Source organism: Syngnathoides biaculeatus, chromosome 10 (genome assembly GCF_019802595.1).
Source record: "Syngnathoides biaculeatus isolate LvHL_M chromosome 10, ASM1980259v1, whole genome shotgun sequence".
NCBI classification, from domain to species: Eukaryota; Metazoa; Chordata; class Actinopteri; order Syngnathiformes; family Syngnathidae; genus Syngnathoides; species Syngnathoides biaculeatus.
In genome coordinates, this window is record NC_084649.1 from 19,613,618 (window position 1) to 19,631,934 (window position 18,317).

The following is an 18,317-nucleotide window of genomic DNA, read 5'->3' on the forward strand; positions in this document are numbered from 1 at the left end:
TCTGGACTGGCTCCTTCCGGGAAAACCGACTGGCGACTTGCAATAACATGTCACACCAAACCGGGATCAATGGTATCGTTGAACATTTTTTCCTTTTATTGTCTACTTTATGAGTGATGTCACATTTCTATATTCCTATGATAATCTTTGAAACTATATTTATTCCAATGTTAAAGTCTTATTGGGGTGTGACTTTCTACTTGCTGTGAAAAAAAAAAAAAAATCTATAATGCCAATGAGGGCAAAGAGGAATTTAAAGAAGTCAGATATTTATATTCATGATTTTAATGATTTTGCACATGTACAAAATAAATATTATGGGATTTGGTAACAGGAGCACTGAGGGAAAGATGGCTGGCCTGAAGCGCACCTCGCTCACCTGTTCATACATCATTCACAAGCGGACCATGTTTGGTAACCATGGTGACACATTAAAAACATCTTCAGGTGTCGTTTTCAGCGCAAATTTGTGGATTTGGAATTCAGGCCATCAAGTGGACCGTCTCAATCAGTTTTTTCATCATCCTTAAACGTTTTAGAGACGCTTTCGGGGTTAGTGTGACTCCGGAGTGGATCTCACGTTGTCCCTGTGCTGTCTCGGGTTCTTGTTTCACCAGTTTTACCTCACCCGATGTTGAAAGGTTGCACTGTCATGTATACAGTGAAGAAAAATAAGTATTTGAACACCTTGCTACATTGCAAGATCTCCCACTTCGAAATCACGGAGGGGTCTGAAATTTTCATCGTAGGTGCATGTCCACTGTGAGAGAGATCAAAAAGAAATTTCCAGAAATCACAATGTATGATTTTTAACGATTTATTTGTGTGATACAGCTGCAAATAAGTATTTGAACACCTGAGAAAACCAATGTTAATATTTGGTACAGTAGCCTTTGTTTGCAATTACAGAAGTCAAACGTTTCCTGGAGTTGTTCACCAGGTTTGCACACACCGCAAGAGCGATTTTGGCCCACTCCTCCACACAGATCTTCTCTAGATCAAACAGGTTTCTGGGCTGTCGCTGAGAAACATGGAGTTTCTATTGGGTTTAGGTCTGGAGACTCGGTAGGCCACGCCAGAACCTTGATATGCTTCTTACGGCGCCACTCCTTGGTTTTCCTGGCTGTGTGCTTCATTGTCATGTTGAATGACCCAACCACGACCCATCTTCAATGCTCTGAATGAGGTCGTCCTGTCCCATGTGCTGAAAAACACCCCAAAGCATGATGATACCACCCCCATGCTTCACAGCAGGGATGGTGTTCTTGGGATGAAACTCATCATTCATCTACCTGCAAACATGGTTAGAGGAATTATGACCAAAAAGTTCCATTTTGGTCTCATCTGACCACAAAACCTTCTCCCATGACTCCTCCTTATGGTAAACGGGCCTTGACAATGTGCTGGTTTAAGCATGGGAACCTTTCGTGCCACGCATAATTTCAAACCATGACGTCTTAGTGTATTATCAACAGTCACCTTGGAAACGGTGGTCCCAGCTCTTTTCAGGTCATTGACCAAGTCCTGTCGTGTAGTCTTGGGCTGATTCCTCATCTTTCTAAGGTTCATTGAGACCCCATGAGGTGATATCTTGCTTGGGCTCCACTCCGTCATGTTTAGCTTCTTCCATTTTCTAATGATTGCTCCAACAGTGGATCTTTTTTCAACAAGCTGCTTTGGCAGTTACTCCGTAGCCCTTTCCAGCCGCGTGGAGCTGTACGATTTTGTCTCTGGTGTCTTTGGACAGCTCTTTGGTCTTGGCCATGTTACAAGTTTGAGTCTTACTGATTGTATGGGGTGGGCAGGTGTCTTTATGCAGCTAACAACCTCACACAGGCGCATCTGATTCAGGATAATACATGGAGTGGAGGTGGACTAACAGGTCTTTGAGGGTCAGAATTCTAGCTGATAGGCAGGTGTTCAAATACTTATTTGTAGTTGTATCGCACAAATAAATTGTTAAAAAAAAACACACACATTGTAATTTCTGGATTTTTCTTTTTATATTATCTCTTTCACAGTGGACATGCACCTAGGATGAAATTTCAGACCCCTCCATGATTTCTAATTGGGTGTTCAAACACTTATTTTCTTCACTGGAACAAAATGCTGCGGCAACTGCTGCTTGTTGAAGGGTCTTTAGCGCACTTGTAACTCGAGTCAGTGCTCGAAAGTGAAGGCAAAAAGACGTTTTTTTTTAAAAAACTCGGGCGTTGGGTCACCTGTAAGTCGATGTACTCGTTCCAATTTTGTCTGCTATATTTCTAATCACGTTAGCAACATCAGAACTTAAAGACTTCCTGGCCCAAGCAAGGGGAGGCGCCGTCAGGATAATGAAGATCGTCATCCAAAATGGTAAACATGTTTCCCAAGAGGATCCATCTTCGGGATTCGGAGACATTAGCGAAGTTGATATTCGATTTGTTTTTGTCCGCAGAGGAGTTGGTGCTAGAGTCGAGCGGGCATCCAGCCCAAAGCTGGGACCAGGACTACGACCGGCTCCTCTTACCTCTGCTCGCGCCACAGCGGCCGTGCTACATCCTCTACCGGCTGGACTCCCAGAACACGCTGGGGCACGAGTGGATCTTCATCGCCTGGTCACCCGACCAGTCACCAGTATGTCCCGAGGACGCGTCGTCTATCACTTAGCCGGAGAACAGCGGGCGGATTGTGAAGGGAGCAATGAGATTAAAACTGTCCCCAGACATACGACTCACGTAGAAATCCAAAAATGAGTTTAAAACTCATAAGGTTGCTTATATTGTCTTAGTACGGTTTGTTCAATCAATTTATCAGTCAAATTTTATTTACATACGAAGCACTTTTCATCCATCTTGCTTGAGTGTGTGAAAGTTTATGAGCACTGAACCTCACAGCACAACTGCATCGGATTTAGCTGTTCAAGGAGGCTTTTTTTTTTTTTTACCCTAACAATTTAGTAGTCACACCTGACGGCATCTGTAATAATATAGATTACATAGCGTTCTGTATATGTGTTATAACATAACAATAGTGCAATTTACCTTGGGGCCACTGGAGGTAGAATCTGCCTAGTCCTGGGCCGGAGATGCACATGCATGAACAATTGAAATTAGAAATGAATCCTCTTCTTTTCGGCTTGTCCCGTTAATAATAATGAAAAAAAAAAAAAAAAAAACCCAATCTCCTCAAACCTATTTCAATTTTTTTTCAAAACACAAAAGATAAACAAGGATGCTATTTGCTTGTATCAAACCCCGGTCGATGTCACACCCCCCGAGAGCCGCAAACCCCACCCCGATTGCTAGGTTTGTCCGCCCCATTCACAGAATAAAATTAAAAAAAAAAAAAGAACCCAGAGGGCCGCAAGAGCATTAAACTTTCATATTCAGATGCGGGCCGCAAAATAGCGTCTCGCGGGGCGCGAATGGCCCCCAGGCTGCCAGTTTGACACCAATAGCAATAGCATATCGATACACACCCCGCAGGTCAGAGAGAAGATGGTTTACGCTGCCACTCGTGCCACATTGAAGAAAGAGTTCGGAGGGGGTCACATCAAGGACGAGCTGTTCGGCACAGTAGAGGTCAGTAACCAACAGAACAAACACACAAGATGGCCGCCCCCCTTAAAAAGTAACTTCCTTCTGTCTCTCATCGACAGGAAGACGTGTGCTTCCAGGGGTACCTGCGTCACATGACCTCCTGCTGCTCTCCGGCGCCCCTCACGGCGGCCGAGCAGGAACTCCAAAGGATTCGAGTCACAGAGGTGAAGTCCGAAAGGGAGGAGGTGGGTTTCGATCGCGAAATGTGAACTTTGTCTCGCGGGTAAGTCGACCCTTTGCCTTGGGTGCGTGCGCGCGCGTGTGATATGAATTATGAGATGGACAAGCTGTATGTTTATTGTTCGCAGGATGAGCGGAGACGGATTGGGATTCCACGCGCACGAGTATGTTACTATTATATTTTTTATATTGTATACAATGTACTATTTGATTAAATTTAGATAAACCTCAGCAGGTTGATGCGATAAATTAAAACTATAACCAAGCACAAATACATAAATTCTACAACTGGTACCATAAGACCTACTACTATTAATAATGAGAAAAATGAAAGCTAGTGTGACTGTTTAATATGCAAATGTCCATCCATCCATTTTCTTCGCCACCTATCCTCACAAGGGTTGCGGGATTGCTGGAGCCTAGTATGCCAATATGATCTTGAAAAAAGTATATTAATATTGTGGTAAACTGGTAAAGTGTTGGCCTCACAGTTCTGAGGACCTGGACCCGCCTGTGTCTTCTCCCCGTGCCTGCGTGGGTTTTCTCCGGGCACTCTGGTTTCCTCCCACATCAACAAAAAACATGCAACATTAATTGGACACTCTAAATTGTCCATAGGTGTGATTGGGAGTGTGACTGTTTGTCTAGATGTGCCCTGTGACTGGCTGGCGACCAGTTGAGGGTGTACCCCGCCTCCTGCCCGTTGACAGCTGGGATAGCGACCCTCGTGAGGATAAGCGGCAAAGAAAATAGATGGATGGATAGTGAATACGCGCCTGTGGTTACTGTCTCATTATTTGTCAGCACATACAGTATGTTGCTTTACTGTTAGTGTTCTAATACGTTACTTACAGGTGGTATTCGTTAGCCCGTCTATGGTGTTTGGCATGTAATCTGAAGGCAAAGTTGCACAATCTGTGATTTTCTTTGTTTCATGTTTTTTTGATGGCAAACTCCCAGTTTTTTTTTTTTTTTGGGGGGGGGGGGCAACAGAGTGAAGCCATCATTTATTATTTGGACTTCCTGTAAACTGTCTGTCTCTGTTTTGATGTTTTTGTGTGGTGTCTTGTGGGTTAGGTTCCAGTGGAGTTCGGCATAGACAAAAGAGTCTCTCAGGGTCTGGCGTTCCCTTTACAAGAGGAGGCCAAGCGAGCGCTGCGGCAGCTGAAGCAGAAACGCGTCAACTACATCCAGCTGGTGAGCTCTGGCGCCCCGGTGGCTTCGGTCCCCGAGCCAACGCCGGAAACCGTGTTTCCTCGCAGAGGTTGGACGTGGAGAACGAGACCATCGAGCTGGTTCACACCAAACCGACGGAGACCCGCGAGCTCCCGTACAGGATCCCCACGGATTCGCCCAGATACCACTTCTTTGTCTTCAAACATTCCCACCAGGGCGGCGCGCAGGAGGCGCTGGGTCAGTACGCCGCCCTCGCTGTGCTTGTGCGTTTTTTTTTTTTTTGTTTTGTTTTTTATGCCCCATTGACTCTTCGCTTTTTAAACTTGGGAAGGAGACGTGCTTGCTTTTGCAGATTAGTTATATCTTGCGATGAATATGAAAAAAAAAAAAAAAAAAAAAAAAAACACTTTCGATGTTCTTGGGCAGGGGTGTCCAAACTACGGTTCACGGGCCATTTGCTGCAATCCGTGTGCTTATCTGATTTAACGATTAACGATTTGCACAGCTCATGTCTATGACTGCTACTGATGAATTAGTTTCCAGCCATCCATTCATTTTCTGAGCCGCTTATCCTCACGAGGGTCACGGGAGTGCTGGAGCCTATCAGAGCTGTCAACGGGCACGAGGCAGGGCACACCCTGGACTGGTTGCCAGCCAATCGCAGGGCACATCGAGACAGACAACAGTCACACCTAGGGGCAATTTAAAGTGTCCAATTCATGTTAGATGTTTTTGGGATGTGGGAGGAAACCGGAGTGCCCGGAGAAAACCCACGCAGGCACGGGGAGAACATTCAAACTCCACACAGCCGGGCCTGGGATTGACAGACAAGAATCACACTTACAAGCATACCTAGGGGCAATTTAGAGTTGTCGAATTAATTAATCACACACACAAACAAGCACACGTAATTCATCGACATCATGAAAGTATGTTCAAAACGGCTGAGGCATTTACACTATTAGGCAAACGATTCGCAAAAATACAAACAAACAAAATAGTAATAATTTCTATTTATAATGCACTGATGGGTACAAAGAATTCTGTCACCGCAGCAAACAGTGTGAATAATAATTATTTGCTCCACTTTATGGTCTGTGTCAAAATCATTTTCGGACAAATTGCTGTTTTTCTTTTTGTTTATGTGTTCTGAATATCCACTGCCCCCCCCCCAAAAAACAAAAAAAATCTTGAAAAAAATCATTAACTTTTTGCTTCATCATTTAGCAAAGGTGATTTTTTTTTCCTCCTCCAAATAAAAACTGTACAGTACATAAAAACTTTATATCAAGTATGGATATACATGAACACCAAAGTTGCCTTGGCATCCATCAATTTTTCCAGCATTTTTGGTAATAATTAAAGTTGGACACAATTTGCAATATAGTACATAAATGGAAATTTTAATGTGGTGTGCAATATGTTTTTCTGATCTACATATTAATACAGATTTTAACAGCTGTCGTAGATTACGTGTGACTAGTACGGTGCTTGAATCAATTACTTTGTTGACTGCAAATGGCACGTGATGGCGTCGGTTGATGGGGCGGGCCGAAATTAGAGGGTCGAATATTAAAAGCATATCTTTGTACGATGCAGCGCGGTCGGACACCACTGCAAACTTTCACCACAGTGATAAAGTACAGTGACATACTTTGATACGGAAACTTAACAACACAAAATATCTGATTTTATTTTTTATGTGATGTCCTTCCAGTGTTCATATATTCCATGCCTGGGTACACGTGCAGTATAAAAGAGCGGATGTTGTACTCCAGCTGCAAGAACAGACTTCTCGAGGAAGTGGAGAAAGATTACCAGCTGGAAGTCACCAAAAAGGTACAAAACTTGAATGTACTGCATTTCTATATAAAATCCAAACCGCAAACGTGCGCTCACCGACCCCACACCGACAACGTTTTCAACATATGCGAGCGGATAAAAACACAATTAGATTTGTCACTTCCGTTCAGTGACTCAGGACAAGTTGTTCTCTTTCACAAAACTTTATTAGCACGTCGACAAGCTAAAATTGCCGACATGCTAAGATGCCTTGATGCTAAAATGTCAAAGAAGCCGTAAGAACTACATAAAAAAAACAAAAAACAAATACACATTAAATTCATATTACACAGATAAATGACAAACACCAAAAAATAAAACAATAAACACACCTCATTGACCTTCTGACCAAACGGAGTGAATTTATTCTTCTTGCTTCTTTTGCTACCATTCAATCTTGCCGCTGATATAGTGCAGTGTAAAGGAAGTGCACCAAAATAAACGTCCTGACACGTACAACAGTTGTGAACAAAGTTCCGCTATGTAAACATGAAATAACAAGAACATAAATGACTCTTTAATTCAAATAAATCAATTAACAACGAAATTAAGTCAAGTAGAATAACTAACTGACTATTATGGTAGGTGAAAGATTGTAGTTTCTCAACTGACTGCAGAAGGAAATAAAGAGAAGGGATCGTTGAAAATAAATTTATACAATTTAGAATTTAGGTTGCGAATGTAGGTCACTGTCAAAAGTAACGGGACACAGCCAAAGTTCTGCTTTTAACGAGTCCACTGAACCACTGATTAAAAAAAAAAAAAAAAGACTGGATAGCACATACACATCGAGCGGTGTCGATTGGTGGAAGCCAGTTGGCCGCCATCTTGGTACTCCGAAAACGCGTGAGCGAGATGGTTTACGGGTTGGATTATTGCGGGGTTTTTCCTCATAATTTGGCACGTAGAATTAAAACTGGTCCTGTGAGTTTGACATTTTTCAGCTCTGGTAACATAAAGGATTTTTAATTCGACTTGGTTAGCCAAAAAAGGCTAAGTGCAAAGGAAAGACATATAACACCGTGACTAGCAAGAAACCTTGCATATTACTTAGGGCCCGATTTCCGTCACATGTTAACTTTTCCTAGAACACGATATGAAGCACTATCATCATAACATCGCAAAAAACTCAGCATTTTTTGTCATAAAAGCATTAAATCAATCAGTTTGACATATATTTTTGGAAATAAGGACTCGCATTGTGAAAATACATGCGAAACGCATTGTTCATTTATTGTCTCTGCGACGTCCTATTTCAGACAGAAAATTTCAACTTCCTTCCTCACATTTGAAAATCAAATTCAATTTGCAGTTCTGTATTATGAAATTCATCGAAAATTTCGCGGAAAATGTGTTTTCTTACTTATCCACTGATGACGTTTGGGAAAATATTGACATCACTTTTTCACAAAAAATCGTTGGCCTATAAAGGTGAAGCTTTGAGTGAACAGTGCACAACAACAACCCTAAACAAAAGTTTGTTCAAGTGAATTAAGCTCATCAGAAAATAAAAAAAAACCCTTTACAAACAAACTTTAACAGTGTCAAAGTAAATCTTTCTAACTTACCTGTGGAATGTTTTCTCACAGCCACGAAACTGGCGATTAACGCTGCACAGGTCGGCATGATTGTTTTGGGAGTATCAAGATGGCGGATGGCGACTTCCGTTTTGGTGCCCAATGAGCCATGCATTCTTTTTTTTTTTTTTTTTTTTTTTTTAGATCAGTGGTCTGAACGCAGTTTTATCACGTGACACTGCTTTGAAATGGAGTTTTGTGCAAAGGGAGGGGTCCCTCTGCACCCCCCACCCCACTCCAGACATTTGTATCAAATTCTATATTTTATCACCTGTTGGATTCCACTTGATTCGTCAAAATAAAAAAAGCCGATCCCCAATCGGAATTTCCGATTTGTGTGCAGATGGAAATAGACAGCGGCGACGGCCTGACTGAGGACTTCCTGTACGAGGAGGTCCACCCGATGGAGCACACCTTGAAGCAAGCCTTCACGAAGCCTCGCGGACCGGGGGTCAAGAGGGGCAACAAACGCCTCATCAAGGGCGCCGGAGAGAACGGCGGGGAAATTTAAACATATATTTATGTATTGAGTTCAACGTAATCTTTCGGCAATAGGAGTCCAAACAAAACATGGATAAATTAAGAGCTACAATAAAGCAAAAAAAAAAAAAAAAAAGGCCACTTTCATATGTTGGGTTTAATTTGCGGGCCCGTCGCTTTAATCTCCTCATCGCTTTTCCGGATTAAACAACCGTCAGCCATTAAAATATTTGTCTTATTGACGATTATTATCCTATTTTATCACCTTAACCACGGGTGTCAAACTCGCTTTTGTTTCGGGCCGCATTACGGTTTCACTCAGAGGGCCATTATGACTGCCACGCTATAAAGATCGGTAATGGCCTCGTCATATTTACACGTGAAATGAAAAATGAATTAGTTTTAAAAACAAAAACCAAGGGTAATTGATTTATTTATGATTTTTTTTATTTTTTTTTTCCCACAGAAAAGAAAAAAGGGAGAGGAAAAAAAACACATTTTACATTCATAGGATGATAATAGGCAGCACGGTGGTTCAGCTGGTAAAGCGTTGGCCTCACAGTTCTGAGGACCCGGGTTCGATCCCGGCCCCGCCTATGTGGAGTTTGCATGTCCTCCCGGTGCCTGCGTGGGTTTCCTCCGGGCATTCTGATTTCTTCCCACATCCCAAAAACATGCAACATTAATTGGACACTCCAAATTGCCCCAAGGTGTGATTGGGAGTGCGACTATTTATATCAATGTGCAATTGGATGGCGACCAGTTCAGGGTGTACCCCGCTTGCCTCCTGCCTGTTGATAGCTGGGATAGGCTCCAGCACTCCTCGTGAGGATAAGCGGCAAAGAAAATGGCTGGATGGAAAGATAATAATACCTTTATAAATGACAGAATAAGAGCGTTTCTCTCATCTGCATTTATCTAATCTAGTATGTCATCCTCAACAAAGTTCATACCTGTAAGTGAGCAAAAATAAATGTCAAAAATTTACCTTAAAGGGAAAATGAGAATAATCACAGTCGTGAAAAAAAGAAGAAAAATGATACCACCTCTAAGTACCTAACCCTAACCCTTCCAAAAGCAATGTACAATGATTTACATATTTGCTTCGAGTTTAAAAAAAATTTTTTTTTAGGTTTCGAATTTTCTTGGTATCTGACAACAAGACAGGGTAATGCATTTAACACACACAAAAAAAAGACTTGCAATATCTCAACGACATTTATGATATGACAATTTGAAATTTTGGTACAGCTTTGAACAAGAATCGTGATAGTTGACACGGATGATTTGCCCTTGCAGGCCGCATAAAATCACGTGGCGGACCGGATCTGGGCCCCCGGGCCTTGGGTTTGACACCCGTGAACCACCGATTGAAGACGGTCTACGCGCCTGTCTCGGTCACGCTAATGTTTCACGTGGACGCTCTTTATCCAATAGTGCATCTGGATATAAGTCAATTTCTATGAATAACTTGCTCTTTTGCCCTTTGTGTGCGGGCGTCTATTCCGGGAAGGCTTTCTACCCAGAAACTGCGGGATAATTGCGCCACAGTTGGGAACTGACTCAGGCATTATTATCTGATTTCTGACCCGCTCGAGCGACTACACAGGCACACATGCGCTCGCATTTTTCTAGGAATGCTCGCTTGATCACTTGAAAACAATGACAGTGTCGTTGAAGAGCTGCTCAGTGTTTATAATTGAGGTTGTAATTATATGATAATTGGCGCTATTGCGGCGGCACGGTGGAGCAACAGGTTAGAGCGTTGCCCTCGCGGTTCTGAGGATTGGGGTTGAAATGCCGGCCGCGCCCCGTGCGCCTGCGCGGGTTTTTCTCCGGGCACTCCGGTTTCCGCCCACACCCCGAAAACATGCATTCCAGTAATTGCAGACTCTCAATTGCCCCAAGGTGTAATTGGGAGTGTGTCTGTTTGTCTCTATGTGTCCTGCGATTGGCTGGCAATCAGTTGTTGGTGTTCCCCGATTCCTGCCCGAAGACAGTTGGGATTGGCTGTGGCACTCCCACAACCCTCGTGAGGATAAAGTGGCTCAGAAAATGTTATCGTGAATCATATTTGACACGTGGAGTCACTGATGTTGTAGTGGTACACGCGCCTGCCTTTGTGCGGGCAGCGTGGGATCGATTCCCGCTCATTGATGGTGTCGATATGTGCCCTGCGACCGACAGGCGACCAGTTCAAGGTGTAGTCTACCTTTCGCCTGAAGCTAGCTGGGATAGGCTCCAGCTTTCCTGCAACCGTTGTGAGGATAAGCGTCTTGGATAATGACACGACCTTTGATATATATAAATGAAATCCATCCATTTTCTTAAGCTGCTTATCCTCACAAGGGTCGCGGGGAGTGCTGGAGCCTATCCCAGCTGTCAATGGGCGGGAGGCGGGGCACACCCTGAACTGGTTGCAGACAAACAACAGTCGCACTCACTATCACACCTTGGGGCAATTTAGAGTGTCTGATTAATGTTTCATATTTTTGGGGTTGTGGGAGGAAACCGGAGTGCCCGGTGAAAACCCACGCAGGCACAGGGAGAACATGCAAACTCCACATAGGTGGGGCCAGGATTCTAACCCCTGTCCTCAGAACTGTGAAGCAAACGTGCTAACCAGTCATCCACTGAGCCGCCATATTCAAATTTCCATCCATCCATTTTCTTAGCCACTTATCCTCACTAGGGTCGCGGGGAGTGCTGGACCTTATCCCAGCTGTCAACGGGCAGGAGGCGGGGAACACCCTGATCTGGTTGCCAGCCAATCGCAGGGCACATAGAGACAAACAGTCGCACTCACAACCACACCTAGGGGCAATTTAGAGTGTCACAACAATTAATTTGATAATGAAAATTAGTATAATATAGAGAATGTAACAGCATGCAGCAACTCAATGAAGTCACAAGTCCCACCCATCAGACCCATAATGTGATCCATTCAAAATAGGGCAAACGGTCCCAATTGAAGATTCTCCGGATGCTGCCTTTGAAGCATGGTGATGTCATTTTATTTTGAAAAATCCTTGCGAGACAGTTATGTTTTAATCATTTTTGTGATCGTTATAATAGCCCACGAAGGGAAGGCATATCTACAATAATGCCCCCGCATTAAAAACAAAACAAAACTTTCTTACCTCTCATCCAAAGTCAGCTCGGACGTGATGTGGCTCACGGGTGACCCTCACGAGGACACGTGGATGTATTTTGACAGTCAGACAAAAATAATTATTGATTTATAATGCAGGTTTATGTTATGATGTCCCGGACCTACGCTTGACGACATTTTCCCGGACCGGACTTTTTTCCACTCCTGATTGAGGAGTCTAAGGTATGGAGGTAGATCTGCGCTATCTCAGTTTGAATTAGAATTTCTCAGTTTGAATTGAAAAATTCAGAGTTTTTAAATTTTGAGATTCCGACTTTAATATCACGGGAGCGTATTGCTGTCACACACACAAATCCTGTTTTTCGGGCTATTTTTTTCAGTTTTTCAGTTTAATATTTTTCCCTCTGTTTTTCGGGCTAATATTTTCTTCCTGTTTTTCGGGGATATTTTTTTTTTCTGTTTTTTGGGCTAATTTTTTGAAACCACCATTTTTTTGAAAAAAAATTAGCCCGAAAAACAGAAAAAAATAGCCCGATAAACAGGATGTGTGACAGCAATACGCTTCCGTAATATTAAATTCAGAATCAGGCTAATCTTTAGAAAAAAATGGGCCAAAAACCAGAAAAAATAGCCTGATAGACAGGATTTTTTGTGTGTGTGTGTGACAGCAATACGCTTCCGTAATATTCAATTCAGAATCGGGCTAATCTTTAAAAAAATAGCCCGAAAAACAGATTTTTTGGGGGGGGTGACAGAAATACGCTTCCGTATTACATCCACATTTATGAGTTTAAATGTCGAACATGTTTTTTTTTTTGTTTTTTTTCAAGTAACGCTTTACCGATGGAACATTATAAGTTTGACAGAAGCGTTGTAAAATTCCTCCTCCGTTATTGTCCAATCATACATAGCTACGAGAGATTTTCGTCTGAAAAATACACTCCGTCGCTGTGGAGGGCTTTATTTTGAAAGGCGCAGGAAGCGCAGTCGGGGCAGCGTTCAGCTCATCGCGTGTCTGGCGCAGTGAAAGGCAAAACCTTTCTGGGAAACGAGATTCCTGGAATCTTTTGTCAGCTTAACGCGATCTCTCTTGTTCTGCGTGTTCGTGTTTCAGTGAATTCGGAGGCAGAGGAGCTTTCTCTCGCGATTGTTTTTTTTCCAACTTTATGAATCATCGTGGTCAAAGGTGAGATGATTAAGCAGCAACTATATTTGAAAGGTGCTTCTTAACCGTGTTCGACTCTGCAGTCATGTACAGTTGAATGATTGCACAATTGCGAGATGTTATTCTTTATTATGTTCTTGGGGGGGGGGTTGTTTCTTTCAATGTGTTGTTTTTGTTATTGATGGTGGTTTAATTTATGCGCGTTTTAAGTTTGATTTGAACACTTTCACGACATCATGCGTGGGTTGCGGTCTATAACACGATAGAAAATGTTTTATTTTTAACTTAGCCAAGGCACAACAAAGTGCAAAAATCCCAAATGTAAATGTTACAAAAAAGGGGAAGAGACAGGTTAATTACAGCCTAGTGGAAGGTCATTTAGACGTCGCTGGCTTACCGATGAAGATCGGTAAACGGTAAATAAATCATTTTAGGACCTATAAAGTGGAATTGGATCATTTCCAGATGTACGGCTGATGATCTCTCGCGGCATACGGTACTAATGTTCCGTGCTAATGTTCCCACGCTGTCGCGAATCAACGGCGCACGGGCGGACCCAAATGCAGAACTTCAAGACGAGGACATCATGTTCGGTGGGTTTTACTATAAACGAATGCTGTGCACGACAACACAGTCCAAGAGGGCAGGATCCAAAACACGAGAAACAACGTCCGATGACTATGAGTCAACTCAGGAGCACAACCAAAAGCTCGACTGGACTATAACGGCGCGGTGGCGGAGTAACCCTGGATGCGGGAACGAACTGGCGAATGCCAATAACAAAATTCCAACTTATCACTAATCACAGTGTCCCAGGTGGCACAACTGTGACCCGGCGACAGGTGTCAGAGATGAAACCGCTCAGAGCGGTGGCCAGGCCGGGCCACGCCCCTCTTGGCCGTGGTCCAGCCTTGCTCACCGACCCAACCCAAACTTATTGGGAATCACCGGTGTGTGTCTACAGAGCCACGAAGAGTGTATGTCGCTAACATGTACCAATGTCCCGTCAGACATGGTGACCACGGCCCATCCTGTGGACCCCGGTCCATGCAGCCCGCATGACGAGGATTCGTCCTGCATCGCCACCACCTTCCACTATCTACACACGTCAGGTACCTCACGTCTTTGCGTCAAGTCACATCTGTATTATTTGTAGCACTCGTAACGTGTCATACAATTGTTGAAATAAAGAAATCGTTGCTACTAGTCCAAACAATAAACGTGTACTAACCCTTGTTAAGAGGAGGAGGAGGATAATCGGAAGGTGAATTGCCTCATCTTGAAGAATTTTTGTCAAAACAATGCGACTCGTACAGTACACGGGGGCGATTTCTTCACCCAGCTTACATTCCTTACGCTCTGTTCTCGTTTTATTATTATCGGCGTCGAGCGATTGTTAAGACTATTGTCGGACACACACTCGCACGTTCCCGTTTCGCAATCGTTTTGCATTTTCAGTTCTGCGGTTGAGCAAAAATCAAGAGCGGGATGGCCGGCTATCTTGGCCGTGACACGAGCAGTCACGTAGTGCGTCACTAGCGACTGATAACAATTTTATTGACTATAAGGGGGAGCGGACGTTGTGAGCCGCGACACATAATGAGCAGGCGATTACCGGCGCTCAGTATTTATCTGGCCTGCGCGGCGATCAAATTCACCAAAATCGCGTCGGGGCCCGGACTCTCGCCAGTTAGGTGCGGTCCGAGCGGTGGCGGATCTAGATCGACATTGTGCATTGTCATTGCCCCCAGGCGCGTGTCCAAGTACACTCCCTTTTCGCTGGGCTGCAACCGGTCTGCCAAACTGGGACGCTAAACTGCGCAATTATCAGGATCCGCTGCAGATGCCGTTTATGAAAATACAGCGCAAAATATGGGACGCTTGGGAATTTCAATAAAAACACAGAGCTGTTCTGTAAACTGTGGCATGTAGGAGAGAGACATTTTTCTTGGCATACGCGTTGCTAACACCACGGTGTATTCGTACAAATCATCCATCCATTATCCTAGCCGCTTATCCTCACAAGGGTCACAGGAAAGCTGGAGCCTATCCCAGCTAGCTTCAGGTGAAAGGCAGACGAAACCCTGCACCGGTCGCCAGTCAGTCGCAGGGCAGATGTCGAAACCATCACAGAGCGGGAATCGATCCCACGCTCCCCACACCAAAGGCAGGCGTGCGTACCACTACACCATCAGTGACTAGTACAAATTATAACTAAATGAAAAACAAAAAAAAAAAAAAAAAATCAGGAAAAGTGAAATTGTGACGGGCGGCACGGTGGATCATCTTGGTAAAGCGTTCGCCTCACAGTTCTGAGGTCCCGGGTTCAATCCCGGACCCGCCTGTGTGGAGTTTGCATGTTCTCCCCGTGCCTGCGTGGGTTTCCTCCGGGCACTCACTCACCCAAAAACATGTATTGGACACTCTCAATTGCCCCAAGGTGTGATTGTGAGAGTGAACGGTTGTTTGTCTCTATGTGCCCTGTGATTGGCTGGCGACCAGTTCAGGGTGTACCCCGCCTCCTGCCCGTTGACAGCTGGGATAGGCTCCAGCACTCCAGCGACCCTCGTGAGGATAAGCGGCTAAGAAAATGGATGGATGGATGGACGAAATTGTGACAAACCGTTTGACTACAGCGTCTTCACAATTCAATGCTACATACTACATTCCTTCCTAACATCAGTAATTATCTTCAAATATGTATTATGTATTCAGAAACAATTCTCTGAATTGACTTTAGGGGGTCGTTAAAATTGATCCCGAAACACACATGGAGCCAATGCAGAGGTTTAAAAATACCGTTGGTGTCATGTGCTCCCACCTTCGGATGTTCGTTGCGGCTCAATTCGGTAATAATTGTTTACTTAAAAGACTTTTGTTTGGGGGGGGTGGGGTATCTGAATAATGAATTACAATAAAAATAATGAATCAGGCTGGGGATCAAAAGTCATTCACTGCCAGATATTTGACGTCAAAAGCCGTCATTGGCAGTGAACGAGCGGTTTTGAGTGAAATCAACCTTGTCATCGCAGGCTGGTACTGGGGTTCCATCTCGGCGAGACAGGCTCGGGACAAGCTCCTGGCGAAGTCCGAAGGCACGTTCCTGGTGCGGGACAGCAGTCACCCTAAATACATGGTGGCGCTGTCCGTGATGACCCACTGCGGACCGACCAGCGTGCGAATACAGTACAAGAGAGGATCCTTCTGGCTGGACTCCCTCAGTCCCGAGCTGCCTCACCTGCAGTCTTTCCCCAACGTCGTCAGTCTCATCCAGCGCTACACCGGCTCGGGACACGAGGCCCAAGGCCCGACGGCGTCCACCGAGGGCAAACACGCCCGGGCGCCCCCCGCCGAGGACAGCGCCGTGATCCTGAAGCTGATGCGTCCCCTCCACAGGCCAGAGACCTTCCCGCGGTTGCAGCACCTGGCGCGGCTCACCATCAACCGAAACACCGACTGCCCCGACCGACTGCCCCTCCCGAAGCCTCTCCTGGACTACCTGCACGATTACCCTTTCCACATCTGAGGGTCTCGGGTGAGGGTCTTGCTGACTTGTGGGATTCTCTTTTGGTGACTGGAACTAAGCACCGGACCTCCTCACATTCACGGGTCAGCTGATTTTTTTAACACGTTTGTTTAAAAAAAAAAAAAAAAAGCTTATTGTTGGTATTTCTCTGCTAATTCAACAATTTTAGGGGTTTACAAATATAAACACATTTTTCAACGCAATTATAACGGCCGTTAATTATTCAGGGATTTTCACGATTTGCGGTAGGACCCGACCCCTTTTCCCCCACCAATCGCGGGGATCCACTGCAGTCCAAAATACTGTACAGTATTTTTCCTTTCCCGTACATTTTTTTCCTTTTTTTTTTTTTTTTTTTTTACAAATAAAGGCATTACTGTATTCATTACTTAAGTGATGTCTTGAGGAATCTTGAATTGTGACCTTTTCTAATAAATAAATAAAGGAGTGCTCACGCAACAAAAAAAAAGACATCTGTTTTTTTTAAATGAATGATTCATATAACCGAGCGTGTCGGATAATTTCGAGGAAGCGCAATATTTGGCCCACTTCAATGGACCATAGAAAATCCGACTTTTTCAGTTTAAACCATTGGAAAAGGATGTGAATACTTCTGGACTTTTTTGTCGGAAATAAATAAATAAATACAATAAATACAAAAATGACAAATGCATAACTACCTCAGTTTAACACTGACAATTGACAAAGTCATTTTTATGTTACTGTAAAAAAAAAGAAAAAAAACTGTGGAAGTTTTTTAATCCAATTTTTTTAATTGACATTATTGCACAGGGTTACCATAATTTCCAGCCTACAAGCCACGACTTTTTTCACATGCTTTCCACCCTGCGGTTTATGCGGTGATGCGGCTAATTTGTGCATTTTTTTTCCAATGGCCGCAGGGAGGACTCGAGGGGAAAAGGTAAGAGTGAGACCAGGGAATATATGTGCTGAGGAAGTGACTTTTACCGGTATGTTTTTTTTTTTTTTTTTAAACGGCCCTGTTAGCGCCGCGCTAGCATGTTGCTGCTGTGCTACTGCTGCGTCTCAGTGATTTAGGTATGTTTTTTTTAACCGGCCCTGTTAGCGCTGTGCTAGCATGTTGCTTCCGTGTCTCAGTGATTTTTACCAGTATGGTGTTTTTTAACCGGCCCTGTTAGCGCCACGCTTGGGTGTTGCTGCTGTGTTACTGCTGTGTCTCAGTAATTTAGGTATGTTTTTTTAACCGGCCCTGTTAGTGTTGTGCTAGCGTTTTGCTGCTATGTTAAGATAAGCTGACTTTTACCGGTCCGGCACTGTTAGCGCTGAGCTAGCATGTTACTGCCGTGTCTCGGTGATTTTTACCGATATGTTGTTTTTTTTTAACCGGCCCTGTTAGCGCTGTGGTAGCGTTAGCGAGCATGTTGCTCCTGTGTTACTGCCATGTCTCAGTGATTTTTACCAGTGTTTTCTTTTTTTTTTTAACTGGACCTGTTAGCGTTGCGCTAGTGTTAATGCCCTGCTAGCGTGTTGCTGCTGTGTTACTGCTGCTTCTCAGCGATTTATTTTTTTATCCCCTGTGCAACTGTGTTGTTGCTATGTTAAAGGAAGACTCTCATCAGAATTCATATGTACAAGAGACCCTCCAATGTGAATTAATATTATTATTACATAATTGATTAAAAAAAATTGAAAATAA

General features: G+C 43.9%; 2 protein-coding genes across 2 annotated transcripts; both read left to right on the top strand.

Moving 5' to 3' along the window:
• Window positions 1-8,933, top strand: LOC133507091 (twinfilin-2-like). Its single transcript, XM_061831722.1, has 10 exons — window positions 1-72; window positions 2,278-2,355; window positions 2,438-2,616; window positions 3,468-3,563; window positions 3,641-3,766; window positions 3,890-3,925; window positions 4,839-4,958; window positions 5,024-5,174; window positions 6,655-6,776; window positions 8,700-8,933. The coding sequence occupies exons 1-10, from the start codon at window positions 48-50 to the stop codon at window positions 8,865-8,867; spliced, it is 1,101 nt and encodes a 366-aa protein (XP_061687706.1). The 5' UTR covers window positions 1-47; the 3' UTR covers window positions 8,868-8,933.
• A 3,586-nt stretch (window positions 8,934-12,519) lies between these two features.
• On the top strand, window positions 12,520-16,959 carry LOC133506952 (cytokine-inducible SH2-containing protein-like). Its single transcript, XM_061831358.1, has 3 exons — window positions 12,520-13,134; window positions 14,124-14,225; window positions 16,146-16,959. The coding sequence occupies exons 2-3, from the start codon at window positions 14,126-14,128 to the stop codon at window positions 16,637-16,639; spliced, it is 594 nt and encodes a 197-aa protein (XP_061687342.1). The 5' UTR covers window positions 12,520-13,134; window positions 14,124-14,125; the 3' UTR covers window positions 16,640-16,959.
• Window positions 16,960-18,317: the final 1,358 nt, after the last annotated feature.